The sequence below is a fragment of the Caenorhabditis elegans genome, chromosome V (genome assembly GCF_000002985.6).
Source record: "Caenorhabditis elegans chromosome V".
Lineage (NCBI taxonomy): Eukaryota > Metazoa > Nematoda > Chromadorea > Rhabditida > Rhabditidae > Caenorhabditis > Caenorhabditis elegans.
In genome coordinates this window covers 786852-810034 of record NC_003283.11, presented here as the reverse complement: position 1 = coordinate 810034, position 23183 = coordinate 786852, and the positions used below count along the sequence as shown (strand labels likewise).

The following is a 23183-nucleotide window of genomic DNA, read 5'->3' as shown; positions in this document are numbered from 1 at the left end:
AAATTTGGCAGCATAAACGAATCTATCCACTACTTTGGTTTTAACTGGCTCAGACAAAAGCTTTGGCTTTCCATAATTGTAAAACGTGCAGCTGACACAAGTCGAACATCAGAAGCCGACCAAGGAGTAGGATTCACAAACTCTGGGGTCTGTCTTCCAGCACGAGATATCTGCATTACCTGTCCTGTTTCATCAGTTTCGCTCAGTAAGTGAACAGAGCTCGATGATCTTCTCTTTTAAAGATTATAGCATTACCAGCAGCCCCTAAATTAGTCTGAAAAATCAGTATCGAAATGAATGGATTTTTGAAAAACTCACTGGGTCCACTAGAACATTCGAAGTCAGGATCATTCCAAAACTGCCATTTCTCCATTTGTCATAAATATTAATAACAGTATCAGTTGGAAGACCGTGCCATTTTGGCTCACCAGGATAATTATTCAACTGAATCTCGGTGAGGGCAGCTTTCAAGAATCGATTATTAGTTTCTCTACCATTTCGGAATTTCAAATGTTCTCCAAGAACATCTGGGGAAACGATTTCAGCATGTGGGAAACGGCGAAGAGACATGTTGGTTCTATGATTCGACGAGGGAAGTAACTATTTATACTCTCGGCCTACGTTGGCTACATTTCAACTACAATGCCTGTTTGCCTTATCTATTGGTGGTCGTTGTGTTATTGTGACGAGAACAATCGAGAACAAAAGTTTCTGGTAGATTCAAATATTGAATTGTACCATCTCAGAGGTTTTTAACTCTAACTGTACCGAAGCCAAAGAGTTTTTTAAAAAAAATAATTATATACTTCTAGTGGACAATTGAGCTTATCAGGAATTTGCATTTGACATTGCAGGTAGGTTTTTTTTAGAAGGTATGCCTACCTTATTTCTGTTTGTCTACATATGTAAAACACCATGGCCCTCTGAATGACCAAAGAGATTGTTTAATGAAAGTGAAGAAATCGTGTATGAGCAAATATCCGCACTATGTCACTTTTGACGGACTACGATTTGACTACCAAGATACTTGTAAAAATATAAAAAAATCTCACAAAAAGCAAAAGAAAAAGTCAGTCGGTCAATTATCGATTTTCACAAATTTCAGTCGGACTGAAAACCTAATTAGACGATCAGCGCCGGTTTAGAACCGGCCTACACCTAATTCATAAAATTGTCTACAAAAACTTTCTATCCGCTGAAATCAGTACAATGTGAATTGAACAGCTTCTCGGTAGATCGCACACTCCAATGCTTTGTACATAATTTACAGTGGGTAATAGAACAAAAAAACACTCACAAGTGATTCAAAAGGGTCGCTTTAATTCAATATGTGGGAAGAAATCGAGTTCCCATGGAACCTCCTGGAAAACTACCCATGAATATGAGGCTGTGAGAACGAACGAAAAGTTGGTGTTTGATTATGCAAAAGGTTATTTCTTTTTAACTTTGGAGCCTTTCCAAAGATTTTTATCAACTTTTCACCAAACTTAGCAATTTTTGAACCAACTTTGCTCTACCGCAACTTTTCTGCCAATTTAGGCGATTTTCCAAATTTCAAACAATTCTACCCAAATTTTCTGAAAATTGTTAATTGTTAAATTTCGAAAAATTGGTGGGTTACCGATTATTTTCTATTAAAAACGACAAAAAAATGTTTTCTAATATTTGTCAAAATCTTTCTGAAAATCTTCCAAGTTTTATTTGTCAAGATATAATAATGGATTGGCAAATAAACAAATAAAAATTGTTTATTTGCATAAATTCTGAATGGCTAGTTAGCATTCTCTGGGGTTTGTTTATTTTTGGATCCTAGAACGACGTGGGAAAAGATTTTTAGCTTTTTATTTCTGGGAAATGAATTTTGTTGTGTTAAAATTACAACTTTATTGGAAAATAAACATTCAAAAATTGAACGAATGGTCAAAAATACTATGTTCAGTTTATGTATGTAAAAAGACAATCCGCATTTGATCAAACTTGTACTGGTTTTGTTGCAACCTAATTGGGAAACTAATCGAGTTTTTTTATGGCTTATGGGGATTGTTTCAATAAATTAATGCAAAACTTGTGGCTCGAGAAGTTATATATAACATTATACGCAGCCGACACCGATCAAGGACTGTTTAATTATATGTTTTTTACACGTATACGTTTTCCTTTTTCCGTAATTTTACCTGTATAAATTTTCAATCTTCTAGTTTTCTTGGCTCTTCAAAACTTATTTGATTTCAAGTAATTTTTCTTTCAGATATTACAGTTTGTATGTATAGTACTACACACAAATTTTTAATATTAGGTCTCCAAATAAGTTCAGGGTCAAAAATCATAACTTTGTTCGCTGCGAATCGATTTTTATGAAATTGTGGGAATTTATGTCATCAACCATGATCTTTCATTTGACAATAGTCACAAAATGTTTTGGCCGTCCGAAGTGCCCGTACTCGGAGCCAATTTTTTCAGGCATTTTTCAGATCTCGCTTCTTTTCAGGTTTCAACTGAGGTTTGTGTGCGGATATTGCTTAATTTAATACACAATGTAAGAAAACAAGAAAAGTTTGAAAAAAAATCCGTCCAAAAAAAAATGTTTTTGTCGCTCGTCAAAAAATCTACAAAATATTTTTGTCGAAAATTCTTGAATTTTTATACAAAAATGATGTAACCATGTGCCATGTGTATTGTAACTATGTGTATTTTTACACATACAAAACATTTGAGTATGAAATTTGGATCTCGAGAAATACTCCAAAAACTCGAAAAGAATTCGAAAAAGCTGTGTTTTTTGTTATTTTTTAGTGTGACGCACTAAATTAAAATTTTTTCTATGTGTAAAAATAGTTTGCACATGGTTACATCATTTTTTGTATGAAAAATCAAGAATTTTCGACAAAAAATTTTTTGACGAAAATTTAACGATCGACAAAAAAATTTTTTTTGGACGGATTTTTTTTCAATTTTTTCTTGTTTTCTTACATTGTGTACTAAACTAAGCAATATCCGCACACAAACCTCAGTTGAAACCTGAAAAGAAGCGAGATCTGAAAAATGCCTGAAAAAATTGGCTCCGAGTACGGGCACTTCGGACGGCCAAAAAATTTTGTGACTATTGTCAAATGAAAGATCATGGTTGATAACATAAATTCCCACAATTTCATAAAATTCGATTCGCAGCGAACAAAGTTATGATTTTGACCCGGAACTTATTTGGAGACCTAATAAGATATTCTAAACTTCCAGATATATACCAATAACTAGTTTTTTTAAAACTACTAATTGAATTTTGCTGAACGTGTATTTTATCATATTTATTTTCCATCCCAAGAACTCATCTAAACAACACACGCGGAGATTGAAAATCGGAGAATGCACTGTGTGTTTTGGCGTTGGCGTTCATCGTAGGTGAGAGTCAGAATCAGGAAGTAAAAAATTAAACAAAACCATCCAATTATCTCGCTTTCAGTTCAAGTAATAGAGAGTATGTTATTTTGCAATAAAAGTAAACAAAAATTTTGATGAAATCAATTTTTTGGCGAAAAGCTTCCAAAACTGTGTTGCAAAAATTCAAAACGAATTGAAAATAAATTTGTAATTTTTTTGAAAATTTTGTACTTTCAGATTTTACTTTAATCAATATAAAAATGTTACATTGACAGAAATTAACTGTAAAAAAATTAATAAGAACTTTTTGTTGAAAAATTGAAAAAACATTTTTTTTTGAAGAATTTAGAATATTTTTATATTTTTTGACAGTTATATTTGGGAATTACAACGCATTTCCTATTGTTTAAAGCAAAACACTAGTTTTCAAAAAAATCATTGTAAAAACACTAGTTTTCAAAAAAATCATTGTTAGTTTTCAAAAAAATCATTGTAAAATTTTTTTCTCTTAAATACTCGACCAGAGTGTCTTAAAAGCAGTTTCAAAAGATTAAGCCACCCTTGTGTGGATGGTTGCAACAACCCACAGCGCCTGAAAAGATCCGCAGGAGATACTCAGTTGACTACAACTTGCCTACGGTTCAGTTTAAGGGAAATTATCCGATCCGCCTATGAGATAAAGGAGAGTATGTTGAAAATTTGAAAAATCAAAAAATCAAAACGATTCGAACACCAGAAACACAACTTGATGGTTCGAATGTCTAAATTTGTTGTAATATATATGTATTTTCACAAAAAAAATGAAATAAAATTTCGACATACTATTGGTAATTGCAATAACTTTTCTTATGCTCATGAGGATGCCGAAAATTTCAAGAGCCAACAAATGCCAAATTTGTCGATTGAGGAATGTGAGAATGACCGGAAATATTGTGTTTTCAAATTTCTATAATTTTTTGAACAATTTTCAATTACAAAACTTAACCAGGAACCTGAAAGTTTTTAATTTAGCACATCTGTAGAGACTTTGCTTTCAAAATTATAATTTGTTTTATTTTGCAAAAATTTTCAAATGTCTGATTTACTTTTGAAATCTCGCGCAAATGAATGATCTACACAGTTTCGGCATTCTTGCATTTTCCGTCTGAATTTATTGAAGTTTCTTCGTTGTTGTGCCACATTTTCAGGCATTTTTTCAAGATAAACGGCACAAATACAAATTAATGTAGCGATTTTAGTACAATTTTTAAGTATCAGCAAACATCTGAAAATGGGACAGGTGATGTTTGCGTCAGGGGTGTGAGACAAATCTCAAAATTTGCCAAGCTTTGCAAATTCGGCAAATCTCTTTTTCCAATACTTGCCTTAATAAACTCCGAAAAATGTGATACTTTTTTATGTTTTTTGGAGCTCCAAAACTACTGAATTCTGAATAAAAATCGGTTGTCTGAATAAGTTCCGTGTAGAGTGTCGGCTTAAGCATAAAAATAACTCAATTTTGTGCAATTTTACAAAATTTTTTTTTGGGGAAAAAATGAATTGTTTTGGTAAAAATTGTATTGTCAAGTTTTTAATTTCGAAATTTTCCGAGCTCGGCAAACTCGGCAAATTTAAAATTTAGTTGGGAAACCAAAAATGTAAAAACTAGGTTCATATTTGAGGTTTTTGCAAAATAAAAAAAATGAGAATTTGGAAAAAAATCCCGATGCTCCACATTTATTTTTTTAACGTTAAAAATTGCCAAAGCCAATGGCAATTAGTCATTTTGAAATCGCGACCACTTTCGAACCAATCATTATCTTTGTTTTTTATTTTTCATTTTTTAAGCTTAAAAACGTCAAATTCAATTTTTCCAAAACCCCCCTAATCTAATTTCAATCGGCCTTTGCTAGACTTTACCCGAGACACCGAACCTCACATGCCCTATGAGTTTGCTGGCGGCCCTTACCGTCCCCTATGTCCTCTTTCAAAGATTTCTCGGAGATGGAATCTAAATTCACGAGGGGGCGCGATCGTCCCCTCCTCCACGTCGGTTCATTCACTCGGGCATTCCATTTCCATGCTGGCTGTTATGAGTCCGTCTACTTCGAAAGCGCCCAATCTCATCGCAATTCTCACAGAACGCTGTGCGGTTTGTGGAGATCAGGTCAAAAGTGATCGGCTCGGATGCCCGGCGTGCTTGGGGTGTATTTTGTTTTTTCGAAGATCTGTGCTCAAAAATGCTTCTTATAAGTGTGGAAGGAAGGGCGCTTGTCCGGTTGTTAGTGGTGAGTTTTTTTTTAATTTTAACTTTTAATTTTTAATTTTTTGCTGCAATTTTTTCCATTTTATATTTTTTTATTAAATTTCAATTTCCCGCCAATACTTTTTCACTCCGAAAATTTGACTCCCCATTTAATTTTTCTCAAAAATTTTTTTAGAAAATTTCACTTTTCCACAAAAAATCTTTAATTTAAAAAAATATTAATTTCCCGCCAAATTTGTTTCTGAGAAAATTTGAAATTCGCGCCAATTTCTGCCAAACGCTTGTTACAAAAAAAATTGTCTTGATAAATTCGAATTTTCCTCCAAACCTTTTCCTGAGAAAATTGACATTCTCTCAGAAAGTTTGAATTACCCGCCGAATTTTTTTCATTAAAAATTGTATCCTCCGGCGAACATGTTTCTCAGAAAATTTGAATTTCCGCCAAAAGTTTTTCCCGAAAATTATTAATCCCCCTATAAAATTGCTCTCAGAAAATCTGAGTTAAAAAATTCCCGCCGAATTTTTAAACTAAAAAAAACCCACCTGACCCAATTTTTTTCCAGAATTCCGCTCAACTTGTCGTCACTGTCGTTTCAAAAAGTGCTTCGATGTGGGCATGAAAGCGTCAGCCGTCAATACCTGCATAGCCAACCCAAGTCCACCACCATACGTAGATGTACCAAAGGACCTACTGGGGCCATGTGTCATCTTACAAACCCGGCAGATCGAGGAGCACAAGGAGCAAAGTGTGAAGCACGTGAGAAGAGCTTCAGCCTCCGATGTGAACAAGATGTTGATGTGGAGTTTTAATGATGCGGTCGAGTGGGCGTCCGATTATGAGCCATTTCAACTATTGCCCAATGAGCTTCAGAAATGTGTAATTTCCGAGTTCGGAGTCGCGTTTTTCCTGATCGATCAAGGGTTTAAGAGTGCTCGGGAGTCGAAGAGGGGCTTCTGGATGTTTCAAAATGGCACATTTCTACATTTCGATTATTTTCACGGTCTGGCCAATATTGACGACACTGCAGACCGGGAAAAAACAAAGTGAGTAGCTTTTAGTTTCTTTCAAGAAACCCGGAATTTGACGGCTGCTTTTTGGACAAGTTTTGCCCAAAAACACTTATTTATATAGATCAAAACTTAGGCGAGGCTTTGTTTATGCTCGGGTCACGCTGAGCTCAAAGTTGGATTAAGCACGATGCTGTACTCTTATAAGACCCTATAGAACACAAGCAAACGTTTGGCCGAACTAACTAAGAACTTTGACAGAAGTTGGGCCAGCCTGAACTAAGACTTGCCCAATTTCTGTTTATAATTTTGTAAAATATTTTTCAGACACCACTGCGAGTTTGTTCAATATCTGGAAGTAACGATCAAGCAACAATTCCAACTGTTGCAAATTGACGAATTCGAGCTAGCCGCCATCAAAACGTTGCTCCTGCTTTCATGTAAGTTTTCTTTTTGTATTTTGTTTCAATGTTAACACATTTTATTTCAAATCAAATTTTTCCAGGCTCCTATCCAAAACCGGAAATATTCGCCGAGTTTAAAGGCACCATGCAGAAGCTCAAGAACAAGTGCTTTGCCGAGCTGATGTCCTACCTGACTGTGAAGCTTCCGGCGACACACGCCGAACGATTTGGAAAGCTGATTTTGGTGATGGGCGAGATTCGGGCGGCGGTGAAGGTTCTGTATAACCATACAAAAGTCTCCGATTTGTTTGATCCATCTAAATTTAATATGTTTGTTCGGAGCTTTTTATTGACTTGAATATTTTTTTTATTATTTCTTTTTGTTGTATGATAATTTTTAAACTGTTGCCAATGATGTGAAACACGATCTCTATTAATAAAAATTTCCACCTTAAAATTTAAATTTTTAAGAATTAAATTTGAAAACTGAAAGATCACTTCCAAATTTGTAGATGGCAATCTTTCTCAAGGCCAACTCTACTCTCTTGACGCCGAAGTTGGATAAAATCTAACGCACTATTAACGGCTATTTCTACCGAGAGGCTCGTGGAATTTGGAAAAAGCGGTTGCGATCGTATATTATCCAACGAAATCAGGTTCAATACGCATACCGCTAGTAGGCATTCGAGCCGCCTAAACGCCTGCCGCGCATGTTTTCCGGTGACCTCCGCATGCCTCACTCTGCGACTCACGCCTTCTGAATAGTGCGGCGCAGAACCCAAAAAGTGTCGGACGCTGCGGTAGGCAATTTCAATTTGAAAATTAGCTTTCGTACGTTTCAAAAAATCTGGAAAATCTAGCAGATCTTCCTGAAGCTATGCCTGACTTCGGACAATCAGATAAGCTACTCGGCGCGAAATTCATTATTTTGGTAGGCTGGGGGCATAAGCCGACCAAAAGCTTGCGTGGGTACTGGAAATTTTCAGACAAGTAACTGTCAAAAATACGTCTGCATCAATCGATTTTCGCAGTGCCGATAAGGTGCATCACAATTAGAAGACAATTCGAATTTGCACTTTTAGCAAAAAGGAAGGACAGATTTTATCAATTTGGCAGCGGCAACTGAGTAATGCGCACCCACGAATCTGCGCTGGAAGGTGAGATTGTCATCTAGGCAGTTGGTGTTGATCTTCTCAAGAAAGGGGCGCCCTTTTCTCCGCGCACTTTTCAAGGAAGTCGTAGAGGGATCTAGGTCGGTGAGGGAAAATCAAACAACTAAATTATTTACAGAAAAAAAACTCGGAAAGAATAGGTTATATATGCATTAACAAAGTTACATTACTATGTAAGAATAGCACCGCACAATTGGCCCAGCGCGATCAAGGACAGCGCACGATGCAACATATTTGCCACAGATATAGCGGGCGACATCTCGCGGCAACTTGTTTTGCAAGACCGGTAGCTGAATATTTCCCACAGAGCTTTGTTTTTGATAAAACCCAATTTGCACTTTTAGATACTTTCTCTGCAAGTGTCATGGTGGGTCTTCCAAATTGTTTTGATGGTTATCTTTTGGAAAACCGCTACGTATCTGGATGTTATTTTTTATATATCAAAAATGGAAATTCTGATAACTCATGGTTTTAATTGGAAAAACTAAAAGGTGGAGTACCAAAATCGGAAACTTTTTATTGTACCAAAGCTTTGAACAAATTTTATAAAAGAAATTTTCAGAATGTTTCATTACGAAATTCGGTAGTTTTTGGCCATATAAAAAAGCAAAGTTCAGATTTTTTTTTCTCCACCTTTACAACATTTTGCCTAATTTTTCGGCACGCTCTAACTAACTTAAATATGTTGGTTTTTTTCACATTTTTAGTTCTAACTTTTCAGAACGTTTTCAGGGCGAGAGCTAGGCAATTTCTGAATTATACATACTCACACCCAAGAACTGTCAAGACTCAGTATAAATGTTCTGGTTCTTCTTTGCTTGAAAATTCTACAAGAAAAGTGTTGCTGAACTTAGTGAGTCTTGATAACAAGACAAGATAAGTCGGATTTTGAAAAGTGTTCCGATGGTTATCAAAGAAGGTGTCTCAGACAGTTGCAACGTCACATTATTGCTATTAATTGTCCCTGGTGTTCTTCAACTGGAACACCAAAGTCGAGGGGCTATGTTTCGAAAAAAACAATTTATTTAAAAATTCTCAAAATTTTCGAAAAACAAATCCTGCCAGGCACTCCCCTTAAACTACTATAACTTTTAACTAATGCTTTTGGAAAATCAAATAAACGGAGGCATCCAATATTAAATCCCGATATCTGTCTGCGGCACGGTTTTTTCAAAAAAGGCACACTGAGTTAATTTCGAATTCACGTAATACGTACAAGTTTTTTTAAAATAATTGCATTAAATATTATTTTCAACGGGCCAAATATTGATCAAAACACACCAATCCCATTATTTAAAACTGACGCCATTTTTGCAAAAATCTAAAGGTTCAATAACCATCAAGTTGTTCCGATGGTTATCTGCCCTGTCTAGCAATATTGGATCTGCAGGAACCGTTTACTTGCCCTTGATATCTCATCAAAATCATCAACCAAATACGGGAGAATTTGTTTCTTTTTTCAAATACCAAGGATTTTTCTGAAACGGTGGTCTTGTTAACAACTTGGCTACTTGAATTTTTATCATGTTTCGTAGGCAAATACTCATTGACTCCAAAATCATTGACTACCTGTTCTCATTGCCTACTCTTTCTCATCGCCTACCCTTTGCTCATTCTCTACTCGTTTTCTTCATCAGTCAAGAGGCACGTACAAGGACCGTATTCCAAGAATTCAAAGTATCACTTGTTTTCTGCTTTTGAGCATATAGAAACATGACGCCGTAGTATCAGACATGTCAGACAAGGATGCACTGGAGTTGATGGTGGCTTTTGATCTAAAAATGAAATAACCTCCAAAACTCTCCGAACTAAGTATTTTCAAACTGGCGTATCTCAAAAAATTCACATCTGGAATACAAATGTCCAACTAACAAAATGATCAGAAATATTTTTTCCTTTTAATTCAATAATTTTTATTTCAATACAACAACTTTTTGTAGAGTTACACTAAGTCAAAGCCATTTTAACAAAATTTAAAAAAATTTTAAGAAGTCTTTTGTTGTACTCTTTATAACTCAACTTTCATTGAATTTCAGAAGATAAATTTTGTTGAATAGTGAGTGAAAAATATTTTTCCACATTTTTTTAGTTTCAAGTTTTCGGATATTTTCATGTTCCGCCAAGTTACAGACCGTTTTTCAAAAAAATCCAATTTCGCTTATAAAAATCTTCATATTCAACGTATCGACTTGAAATTTTGAAAAATGTTCACTTTTTTGATGTCTCTACAAAGTCCTAAAAAATCTTTCAAAAAACACTGTCCATCTCCAAAATCGTCCTCCGCTCCAAAATAAGAAATCGGACATTATTTGGTAATTTGCTCAGTGTTTCAATTGTTTTAAAGCAAATAAAAAAAATTGCACGTGAGAATAAAAATTATGTTATTTTTGTTTTATTTTTAGGTCTCTTTAAAAAAGGAATCACCTAAAATAAATATGAAATTCGTTAATAGCGTGTTCTCAGCTTTCTAAAAATTTTTTTTTTCGACCCAAAAATCGCATTTTGATTTTTTCGTCCATTTCTCGAGAAGCAAAAGTCCGATTTCTTATTTTGGAGCGGAGGACGATTTTGGAGATGGACAGTGTTTTTTGAAAGATTTTTTAGGACTTTGTAGAGACATCAAAAAAGTGAACATTTTTCAAAATTTCAAGTCGATACGTTGAATATGAAGATTTTTATAAGCGAAATTGGATTTTTTTGAAAAACGGTCTGTAACTTGGCGGAACATGAAAATATCCGAAAACTTGAAACTGGTAAAATGTGTAAAAATATTTTTCACCCACTATTCAACAAAATTTATCTTTTGAAAATCAATGAAAGTTGAGTTATAAAGGGTACAACAAAAGACTTCTTAAAATTATTTGTGAATTTTGGTAAAATGGCTTTGACTCCGTGCAACTCTACAAAAAGTTGGTGTATTGAAATAAAAACTACTGAATTAAAAAGAAAAAATATTTCTGATCATTTTGTTAGTTAGACATTTGTATTCCAGATGTGTATTTTTCGAGATACGCCAGTTTGAAAATACTCAGTTCGGAGAGTTTTGGAGGTTATTTCATTTTTAGATCGAAAGCCACCATCAACTCCAGCGCATCCTTGTCTGACATGTCTGATACTACGGCGTCATGTTCCTATATGCTCAAAAGCAGAAAACAAGTGATACTTGGAATTCTTGGAATACGGTCCTTGTACGTGCCTCTTGACTGATGAAGAAAACGAGTAGAGAATGAGCAAAGGGTAGGCAATGAGAAAAGGTAGTTAACGAGCAACAAGTAGGCAATGAGAACAAGTAGAATGATTTTGGAGTCAATGAGTATTTGCCTGTTTCGTATCATGCTTGCATAAAAAATTTCGACAAAATTTCAAAATGTAAGAAAACGCTTGTTTGTTGTGACTTGGGCCCCTCAGAGCCCATTCGTCCCAACTTTGCTGATGTATGATTGGTCTGGCTCACCCACTCGCCACCAATCATGATCAGCCCATTCACTCAATAATTCTATTTCGTTCATTAACGATTGCTCTTAGTAATTCCCATTTGAATTACCGCCAATATGTGTGATTACGAGTGCAAGCGCGCTCCTTTGTACACTTGCGTTACTCCGGAGCATCGTTGCCCGTAAATCCACACAATAATTGCCTCCACTTTTTAGGCCAGTTCATTCATTCGCTTCGACTTCGCCAAGACGCATCGCCGGCTAGCCAACCGACGATGGATTGACCCGGGATCTTTACCTAATTCTATCCTGTGTGTCTCATTCCTTTTTATTTCCTCAATAAATTGGGATTCGTCTAAACTGTGTACTGTTATTCCTCATCGCACCGCTCATCTTCACTCGCCGCTCGACTATTGCTCCGTGTCCTCCGCGCGTATTGGAATACGTCGTTTTCACCCGATGGGTTGACTCTCCCATTCGGTCTCGGGTGTCAACATTGGTGCATCGACCGAACCGGCTGGTAAATGACTCAATTTCCAGCCGGCTGAACGAACCCAGAGTCATGGAGGCACGCGACGCAGGAGGATGAGCCTTGAGGTTAGTGTAATTTCTCAAATTCACTATTTTCAGTCGCATTCAAGTGATTCAAGCTCCTTTATTGTTGAGCCAGCCGTCAGTTTCCCCGTACGGACCGTTTCCGTCTGAAACTCCAGGAATTTGCTCTGAAAATTTCCTCAACGGCGGATTTTCCGCTCTCCTCTGCGGAAAATCGGATTTTTCTCTGAAAAAATTGTTTTCTAGTGCTTTCTCTTGTTATTTCGGCTCGAATTTCTCAAATTCAGCCGCCAGTTTCCCCGTACGGTCCATTTCCGTCCGAAACTGATGCAATTTCCTCTGAAAATTGCATCATCGCCTTTTAGCATTGAGAGCACTAGATTGGCGTGACCAGCCGTCCAGGTTTTGTGTCCGCCGCTCAAATCTTCACTTTTTGTGATTTTGCGACTTTGACAACCTTTGTCGAAAGTCGCTACCCAACCCGGCTTATCATCTGGTACAGCCACATATGGACTCACCTCTTGCCCAAGCTTCGTGAAACCCATCAGAATGCTTGCCACTGCCATTTGGAAGATGACCTTCACCAGGTCGAAGAAAACTAGCCTACTTGAGCTCTTCTTCTTTCTTTTCATTCGTTTTCTAACGAATAAAGACTTCCATTGTAAATCCTGACTTAAAAATCTAAATAAAATCCCTATAAAGCTATGTTAGTTCGAATCTTCCAGTTCTGTTCTAAAAGACTTCGCGTCCTAGGAGACTGGACAGAGTCACCCGGAGGTGCTCCGTCAAGAGTTGATTAATTCTATTCGCAACTGACCGGTCATCTAGATCCGGATAAGTTGGTCAGCTCCGCCAGTTTCTGAAAAGACTGCGAATAGGAGACTTCTTGGTCCGCATATGCGACACATCAACAGACGTTCAGTGGGTTCAAACTGGTCGTTTGGTCGCATATGTACACATGCATCTTAGTGGTGGACCTAGAAGGTTTCTCGAAGAGTCCTAGACTTGACGAGATTCAATAAAGACGACGTGAGATAGTATTGCTCCGCAACGCATGCTCTCTTCATCCTTCCGTATAACATCGCTGATCCCTGTTATCGCATAAACAAGGAGCTAGGGCTAGGATTCTCAGATGCATGGGAATCCGAACCAGCACCCGCATGAAGTACGGAAAGATGCATCCGGAGTTCCGCACAACACCGGTAGTGGTCTTCCCCAAAGTCCACTAGAAATACCACCACGCATCCCGTGGAATGGCTAACGCATGCCATTTTCCACAAAACCCCAGGGCGAGTTATGCAACTTGTCCTATGGACTCGCAACTCCATGAAACCCTTGAAAACGGCGCAGTTTTCCCATACGCTACTCCGCCCACTCGGCGAGCGTAACTCCAACAGATTATTGAACTCCTCGATTTCATTAATCACCTGCTCTATTTTCAGTTAACTGGTTTTTATTGTCCTCGACAATCACCCTGAAAATGAGCTCCCAACAACTACCGGAAGTCCTTCCCAATGATACTATTCCTAATGGTGCCATTCCGGAGGCATCTGCGGCTATCCAACCTGGAAACCGCGCGGTCACCGCTTCTGGCGACCCAACTGGCATGTCGTCTCGAGGACGTCCTCGACATTCTCACTCGTCCAAAACGAGAAGCCCTGCCGCTCCCATCAAGGGTTATATTACCCGCATCATCAACCAATCTCGGCTCTGCCACAACGAAGCCAGCCGACTGATGCTTGAGCACTTTGGTGTCAATCCTGACCCTTCTTCGCCGATCGAAGAAGAAGTGCTCCGCGCTGCTAACCAAGCGGTCTTGAAAACCCGCCGTTATGCTGAAGCGCTAGGGAATCTTTGTCAATACGTAGATGACAAGTTCCAAGAACCAGCTCTGCGAGACTCTCCTCTGAGAGACGCATATCACAGAGAGGTCCAACGCCATCTCGCAGAGCTCGATCCTCAGTCAATCTTGACCGAGATCAACCGCGATATTGTCATGCTCGACCGCGAGCTGACAGACCACGGCTTTCCCAGCTCGTCGAAATTTGCAACGCGACATGTTCTCACTCCGTACGAATACGAGTCGAGCGACATCGAGTCTTCGTCTGATCTTCGCAGCATCGACGACGCGTTCGACGGGCTCAAGCGTTATATGGGAACGAACCACGTTCTCCATACGGGCACTGCGCCAGTTGCTCCAGCCGAATGTCGCGCAACGATTCATAGAGGTACCCCTCCTCCTTATGATTCGTCAAACTTAAATTACCGTACAGTTTCTCAGTTCACCGCGAGAACTCCCACTCGTAGTTCTGATGACGATGTTTGGTCTATTCAGCAGACCCTAGCAGACGAGCTAGCAGAAGAACGGCGTCAACGCCGCCTGGAACAAGCCAGAAGTCGGGCTCTTGAAGAGAGACTGATGGAACGTCAAAGAACTGAGAACGTACAAAGGGCTGAGGAAACACCGATCCTTGATCAACCTCGCCCTCCAGTCACCGCCGGCTACCCAACGCAGCCACTCCCAGTGGATGCTGTCCTTTGGCAGACAGTCCTGGACATGGGTCAATTGCTCACATCTCTACGAGAAGAGCAAGCAACAGTCCGCCAACATCTAGCGTCATTCATGCATGATGTCACGGAACGCTTACGCGCAGCCGATGAGGGCAACGCATGCCCTCAGGAGTCCGTTGTAGATGAAAGTGAAGCTGAGGAGGAACGGAGTGGTCCGCCACCTACACCTCAAGCAGACACAAACATCCACTCCTCATACGGAGTAATCAACTTTGAGACTAACACTAAGAACTTGCCAAAGTTCGATGGCACCGGCAACTTCCGTGCATTCAAGAATGGGTTTAATACAGTCGTTCTTGGCAGCAGACTGCCCGCGGTGACCAAATATAATCTTTTACAAAACCACCTGATTGGCAAAGCTAACCAGTGCGTCTCCACGCATGACGATCCATCCGTGGCCTACAAAACCACAATGGATATGCTCGAATCTGTTTATGGCAGAGGAGACACTCAGCGAGGTCTCCTCGAGCGACTCAGGAAGCTGAAATTCAGCCAGTCCTTCCCTGAACAGATGAGATTGGATCTCACTTCACACCACCTCCTGGTACAAAGACTGGTCGCTACCGGTCTCTCCGTCTCCGACGATCGCCTCATCATGGGGATCATCGGAAAGTTACCTCTATCTTTCAGAGATAAGGTCACGGAGTTCTATACGGAGCTCGGCGAACACGCTACAGCCACCTCCCTGTACCAGAGAATTCGCAAGCACATTGACAGCTTCGAAAATGGGCTCATCGCAGCTAGTATGAGCCCACCCCAGGTGGTCCCTGTGAATGAGATTCCGGCACAGTACGCTGAAGCATCCGCTTTTCACGTGCAAGAGCAAAAACCCACTGGTTACAGCTTGAATGGAGGCTTTACACCAAAGACCTCCAAGCCAATCTTCAACATAAATGAGCACTCCGGCTCCTATGTTGACCCTATCAGCGGCGTCACCTTGAAAGGTTATTTCAAGCCAGGGACGAGAGGTGTGAATTTGAATCGCATTCACAGCACCTTTCCCTTGAGTGACGGGACAGCCAGCACACCTTGTGCGGCCTGCAACGGCAGCCACAGTCCGGTGAGATGTTATCTCCCCAGCCACGCTTTCCGCAAAGCGTTAGAGCAAAAAGGACTGTGCCCAAACTGCTGTAAATCGCATCCCATCGAAAAGTGCACTTCACTGTACTGATGTGTGTATTGCGACGGAATTCATCATTCCGGCGGCTGTCCCTTGAAGGAACACTTTCGAGACATGGCGAACTACCCACCGGGCGCTAGACCGGCTATCCAGTTATTTCGTGAGATCCCTCTTCGCAGCGAGAGGGGAACTTGCAACACCTCCCACTAAATCATTGTGGGCGGGCACGGGGCCGACCGCACAGCGCCCCCTGTCAAACGCTGATTCGCAATCAGCATGTTGCTATGATGTTCTCTTTCACTGTAACTCTTCCAGTTCTGTCATCGTCGTTCCTTCAATGTCGCTTCTAAAAATTAAAAATTCAAATTTAAATCTAAACATAACCGATACATGTCGCCCAGAGGAGCAACTCGTCTCCGAGTATGCGTCTTTCCCGTCCTGTAAAGACATTCCGCATCTAGTGACCACTATCCGAGACCCTGGCGATGATAAAGTCACCCTCATGCGCTTTTACACAGACGCTAACCAACCATTGTTGGCTTTAGTGGACTCCGGCGCGTCTCTGTCACTTATCCAGTACCGAAAAGCTATACGAATCAGTCTGAAGTCCTCTGGCTCAGCAACTCTATTGCTGCAAGGCTTCTACGATGCCTCGACCTCTGTATCTCCAAATATTAAAACTCTAAATATTATCGTTACAAGTCCACTTGCTGAGAAGAAACGCATCTCCAAGTTTGCGGCTTTCCTGTCCTGGACAGATGTGCCACATCGAGAGGTCGATAAAAGAGACACTGGCAGTGATAAACTATATTTCACTTGCCTCTCCACAGACTCGAACCACACATCGTTGGCTCTAGTAGGCTCAGGAGCGTCCTTCCCCCTCGTCCAGCACCGAAACACTAAACAAATCGGTCTGGCCTCAACTGGATCGATCACTCTCTCAGAGCAATGTTACCGCAATGCTTGGACCTCTGTAGCTCAAATAAAATTCAAAATTAAAATTCGCTCGATTAGCGTCAGCCTGTCGATCGCTGGCTTTGGTAATTTACCTAGCCCCACCTTCCGTGATCTCAGTTTCTCTGAGCAAGACACAGTCTACCTGGACTACTTGAAAATTGATCACGCAGCTCCAAGCGTCTCCAACGGAAGGTGTATGGACCTGATCATGGGAGAAAGTGCTACATCAACCTCGCATGATGAGCACGCCCAGCATCGCCAGCTACCGTCGACACTGTCAGTTGACAATCGCATTGGCTTAATCTACGCAGAGAATAATGGCAAATGGGTCTTCGACACCTTCGTCGCACTCATATATTCTATACTGCTAGCCAACACGGTGCTTCATGGTCCAACAGCGAATTCCGAGCTGAAATTCCAGTCATCTCTCAAACAGATGTGGAAACTCGAGACTCTCGGTGTCGACCCAATTCTATTGGTCGACGGAGCAAAGAACTCTACTTCAGATTCTTTAACCGAGACTGAGCAAACCACCACACGCACTTTTGGTCAACTCGAGTTCGCTTTACCCTTGAACGGGATCGAGTCGAAACCCAAAATTCAATATGCCATCGCGTACACAAGCATGTGTAGTCTAGCTCAGACGTTCGCTAACGGCCAAAATTTAATCCAAAAATTCCACCAGGTGATCAAAGACCAAGAGTCGGCGAACATTATCGAGCGGGTCACTCCTGACATGGCGCAAGAGCCCTCGCAGCCGATTACCGACGACAACCTCTGTTGTTATCGGTTCACGAGAATCCCATTCGGGGTTGCAAACAGCCCATTTCTTTTGGCTGTGGCTATCCATCATTTTCTAGCCCGCAACCCTCATGAGCTCAACGACGAGATCACAGAAAATCTCTATGTCGATAATTGTCTTCTCAAACTTCTGGGCTTAGAATGGAATTCTAACGACGATTCAATCGACACCCGGTCGGTGAAAATCGCGCTCTTGGATATTGATCACCCCACCAAGAGAGAAGTAGCTTCGAACATGGCTCAAACCTTTGACCCACTTGAACTGCTCACAACGAGCCAAGTGTTGATCAATCGACTCATCCAATATACTTGGATTAGAGGCGTAATCTGGATAGACCGTATCTTAATTGAGCTGCTCCCACGTTGGAGAGCATTCAAAAAGTCTTTTTTAGACTCGTCAAGTTACGTCCATAGGCAATTGACGCACGCAACAGATGCGTACACTCACTTCAAATACGAAGACTGGGTTCCATCCACCCGTCTGATCTCCAGCACATCAGGTGCCGCCCCGAACTACACAAGTCCAAAGTTGGAACTTATAGGGACTCTCCCGTTCCACTTTGTTGATTCTCTCTCTAACATTAAAAATATTAAAATCCGAATGCCTACAATTACGTGTACACCGGCTCCTCACGGTCTTGTTCAGACGAGCATACATTACGCTCTCGAACATAAAATCGAGACAATGCCTTGCATTGAGAACCATCGGGAACACCCAACGTATCGGGCACTCCCTCACACCTCTATTGGCGAGCAAGAGTCGGAACTTGAGGACGTCGACTACGACATTCCCAACCCGGAGTTTTCGGATAGCATCCCCCAATACGCCGATCCTGACACCACAACGCCTGATCAACTGACCGATCACGCCGAGGCTAACCTACCTGTAGGTCGCTCCAGGGATTATATCCCACGGAAAGCCAAAGCCCCGTACATTAACTATGTACACACTCTGGTTGTCACGTCTCCGTCGTCCTCCTCCCCCCCGGAGTGTTGTGACTTGGGCCCCTCAGAGCCCATTCGTCCCAACTTTGCTGATGTATGATTGGTCTGGCTCACCCACTCGCCACCAATCATGATCAGCCTGTTCCATTCACTCAATAATTCTATTTCGTTCATTAACGATTGCTCTTAGTAATTCCCATTTGAATTACCACCAATATGTGTGATTACGAGTGCAAGCGCGCTCCTTTGTACACTTGCGTTACTCCGGAGCATCGTTGCCCGTAAATCCACACAATAATTGCCTCCACTTTTTAGGCCAGTTCATTCATTCGCTTCGACTTCGCCAAGACGCATCGCCGGCTAGCCAACCGACGATGGATTGACCCGGGATCTTTACCTAATTCTATCCTGTGTGTCTCATTCCTTTTTATTTCCTCAATAAATTGGGATTCGTCTAAACTGTGTACTGTTATTCCTCATCGCACCGCTCATCTTCACTCGCCGCTCGACTATTGCTCCGTGTCCTCCGCGCGTATTGGAATACGTCGTTTTCACCCGATGGGTTGACTCTCCCATTCGGTCTCGGGTGTCAACATTGTTAATTCTGAAAATTATACTTAATTTTGTTGCAATGTTCAAAAAAAGCCTATGTTCACCCAAAAAAAAATTTAACGACATAGGAAATATTTCAGGGGTATTGGGAAAACCGTTTCCAACACATTCAACTTTTTTTTTTCAAAATGAAAAAATATTTCTCTACTTTTCTCTGAGGTGTGGGCGGCAATTGACGTTTGTCAATTTTTTTTTTGTCGACAAATTCGATAAATCGGCAAATTACCGATTTGCCGATTTGCCGGAAATTTTCAATTCCGACGATTTGCCGGTTTGCCGATTTGCCGTTTGCCGGATATCAATAAGTTTTTAGAGGGATTTTTTATAAGCCGGAAACACTTAAAACTGTGCCTTTTTGAAATTGTTTCCCGTTGTCTTTTGATATTTTTTAAAGAATTTGCTTATTTTTCAAAATAAATGTAGGAACATTCATAGAATGCGTACAATTTTGCGGATAAAGATTGAAATTCTGAAATTTTCAAAAAAAATGTACAAAACCAGGTGTTGCCGAAAATTTTTCGTCAAACCCGGAAAATTGCAAAACTGCCGGTTTGCCGATTTGCCGGACTTTATCCATTCCGGGAAATTTGCTGATTTGCCGATTTGCCGGAAAAATCGTTCACCTCCCACCTCTTATTTCTATATTAGTTTTTTGTTTAAAAAGTGAAAATCTTCAAATCTGTTATAATAGCTGGAGCACATTTGATATTTGTGACTCTGTCCATATCACATGGTTAAAATATTTTTGGGAGCTAGTAGATATTTTTTGAACCCGGAAATTGTTATTTAAAAAGGTACGTACCAAGTAAGTCGCATTCTTTAAAAACAAAAATGTTCTCTTTGCTAGTCAGAAGCAGCTGAAAAAAGGTAAAATTGAAAAGTCATAAAAATCATTATATTTCTTGAAAAATTATAATTTATTAATTTAAAACGCAACGACGTGGGAGTCACTTGTGAGCCCACTGTTCTTTCAAATAAACGAAGTAAGCATCTTCCTTCACTTGAACCTCCGAAACAATTCTCATCGTTTTTTCGTCGTTACTCTGAAAAGAGGTTACGTAGGAAGTTTAAGTTTTTTCTTAATCGTAGGTACGTCTCCATGCCTGCCTAAGGGCCTACGCTCCTGCGGTCGGCGTGGGTACTGCAATTGGCAAGAAAGCAGGCAAGTAGGTACAAGGCAGGCATGGGGTAGGCATGTAGAAAGGCAAAACGAAATTCATGAATTTACCTTTTTGAAAACTTTCATCATCAGAAACGAAACGACAATTGTGTAAACGGGAAGGCAATGGATTACTGTAAATACATATTCAATCCTTCCAAAACAACTTTCAGACGAAAACTCACATTCCAACATTCCAAACATGGTCCCTTTATCTATTCTAGCATTCAAAGCTTCCAGTAAAAAACTGCCGAAAAAATAGAGTACCATAAAAATGAAGTCGAAGCAATAGAAACGCATGATGATTCGAATCAAAGTTTTGTTCTCCTCGATTTGAAATTTTTGGCTTAAATTTGACACTTTTGAGTTGGTGCGGAGTTTCTGCAAAAATTTATCCTTTTTTTGTGAGAAAATGGTGATTGGGAAATTGAAAAAAGTCGAAAAACTTCTGGATGGTTTTGGGAATTTTTAGAACTTTTTCAAAACGTTTAAAAATGTTTAATACTGTTTTAAAGTTCAGGAGAAATTAAAAACCCTGTAGAAAGTATTGGAAATTTTTGGAAAAATTAGAAAATATCGGATATGTCAAAAAACTTCTGATTGTGAAAACATTTTGATATTTCTGGAAATTTAGCGAAAAGTAAACACTACAGTTCTTAAATTGCCAGTTCGCCGCAAATTTTCAATTTCGGCAAGATGCCGGTTTGCCGATTTGCAATTTACCGGATATTAATTTGCCGGAAGTGTTTAAAGATGGAGTAGCGCCAGTGGGGAATTTGTTAAAAACAACTCGTTTGGTCCCAAAATTCCCAAATATCGTTATCAAACTTTTCCAAAACATTTTGTAAATTTTTTATTAACTGTCAAAAAGTGACAATTACTCAGTTTTTGCCACTTATAATTTTGGAAGTCGACTTATAATTTTGGAAGTTTTAATTTTGTTTAAACTATTTGTATTAAAACATTGTAGGGGTCGAAACATACGACATTTCTTTAAATTTCCTCAAAAGCCCGTATTTTTCAAAATTTTGGCAATTTGTCAAAACTTTGACCGGAAATTATGAAAAATCTAAAATTTTTTGGAGTGTTTTATTATGATATTCGGTTGTTTTGGATCGTTATAGGTGTATTTAGACAAAATCCCCACTGGCGCTACTCCACCTTTAATGGGATTTTTTATAAGTAAGAACCACCTAAAAGTGTGCCTTTTTGAAATTGTTTCCCGTTGTCTTTAGATATTCTCATCGAACTTGCTTACTTTTCAAAATAGATGTACGTTTTTCCTGCAAACTTGGCAAATCGACAGTTTGCCGATTTGCAGATTTGTCACAATTTTAATTCCGGCAATTTTTCCTATTTGCCGACTTGCCGGAAAAAAATCGTTTGCTGCCCACCGCCTGGTTCTTACCATATTAATATTATAAAGTCTCCAAAACTGTAGAATCGCAATAAAATTTGCTGAAATCGTCACAATCTCCACCGAAAGAGCCCACTCCACGTTTCCCTGAAGCGCACAATATAGCGGTCGATCTGTGAAGTTGCGATTCAAACACAGAAAATATGTAATAATCGCGCTGAAGAGGACCTGAAAAACCAAAATTAAATATTTCAAACAAGCTTCAGAACGGTCTTGACCTACCTGAAATCCCACTAGAGACTGCCCTAAACACGACTTTTGATGTTCATATTTTTTCGACATACTCGTGGCAATTGTTCGCTCGATTGACATAGAAACAGTGGTGAAGCTGGAAATGTAGATACCAAATGTGTACATACTTCTGGATATTACACATCTGAAATTTAACATTAATGTGCATACATACAATAACTGCCAAATTTTCCAAAATGTGGATTTTTTTTGAAAATTTTGAGCTTTACTACCTTGGTTAAATACAAATAATTGGAGCATAATCAGGACATAAAAAAAATTTTTTTGGTCGACTTCCAAAATTAGTATCACCTTTTTTGAATAACGTTTTGCTTACATTTCGGAAAATTGAAATTTTTCACATATCATTTTTGGAACCAGCCATAGATAGATATAAAATGCACGCACAGTGCACTGCAGTGATAATTCGGATATTTACATGGAAAGTTGATGACTTCAGACACTTTCCAATAATTATTATCAAAATTGGAACAGATACAAATGCTAATATTAGCATGAAAATTTCTGAGAAATGCAGGAGAATTGAGTTTTGAATATTGGAAATTTCCATTTCGTTGCAATTGGATAAATTTGACATCTGGAAATTTTAAAATAGAAAAAAAATATTTATAGAAATTTTGGAAAAATTGGAATCAACATTTTTCAAAGTTTTGTGAATGTAGAGGTTTCAGAAGGTTCTAAAACCTTTGGAAAAATCCTGAAATGTTTAAGAAATATCTGAAATCATCTTAAAAAAGACATGTAAGGTTCTGCGAAAATTTTTAAATTTCTGGAAAAAAAAACTAAAAATCGATATGAAACTTTTCACATATTCAGTTTTTAGAAAGGTTATCAATATCTCGTTAACTTTTTTTCTGAAATTATTTCACTTTAGAGGGTATTTAATGAGATTTTAATGTGCACATAGTATTAAACCTTATGAGTAAGATATTATGACAGAACAAAAAACAAATTTTTGGCATCACAAGCGAAAAATCGTCAGCCGTGACAAAAGGAAACGAAAATTGCAAAGATCAGTTCAAAAGTTTTTCAGCTGACATATTTTAATGATTTTTAAAAATAATTTATTCTTCAATTCATTGAGAGTATTCAAATACCAGACACATATTTATCAGGTGTTTTTGTATTTTTTTTCTGTTTAATGAAGTTCGATTCA

The 23183-nt window shown here is 39.2% G+C and overlaps 1 protein-coding gene and 2 pseudogenes across 4 annotated transcripts; 1 reads left to right on the top strand and 2 right to left on the bottom strand.

Annotated features, from left to right (window-relative positions):
- Window positions 1–202: 202 nt before the first annotated feature.
- R13D11.11 lies at window positions 203–570 on the bottom strand (annotated as a pseudogene). Its single transcript has 2 exons — window positions 319–570; window positions 203–274 (listed from the first exon to the last, which is right to left on the bottom strand). Coding segments are annotated over exons 1-2 (324 nt in total).
- A 4723-nt stretch (window positions 571–5293) lies between these two features.
- nhr-270 (Nuclear Hormone Receptor family) lies at window positions 5294–7489 on the top strand (the record flags this gene model as incomplete). 2 transcript variants are annotated; one of them, NM_070927.7, is made up of 4 exons in its annotated part: window positions 5294–5642; window positions 6184–6664; window positions 6956–7068; window positions 7134–7489. In NM_070927.7, the coding sequence occupies 4 exons, from the start codon at window positions 5294–5296 to the stop codon at window positions 7388–7390; spliced, it is 1200 nt and encodes a 399-aa protein (NP_503328.2). In that variant the 3' UTR covers window positions 7391–7489. The 2 variants fall into 2 exon arrangements, 1 of the variants encoding a protein (NP_503328.2); NR_132483.1 differs by lacking the exons at window positions 5294–5642; window positions 6184–6664 and having other exon boundaries at window positions 7134–7390.
- Window positions 7490–20146: 12657 nt separating this feature from the next.
- On the bottom strand, window positions 20147–22604 carry srab-15 (annotated as a pseudogene). Its single transcript has 6 exons — window positions 22344–22604; window positions 21998–22151; window positions 21767–21943; window positions 20544–20739; window positions 20428–20492; window positions 20147–20242 (listed from the first exon to the last, which is right to left on the bottom strand). Coding segments are annotated over exons 1-6 (949 nt in total).
- Between the last annotated feature and the right edge of the window lie 579 nt (window positions 22605–23183).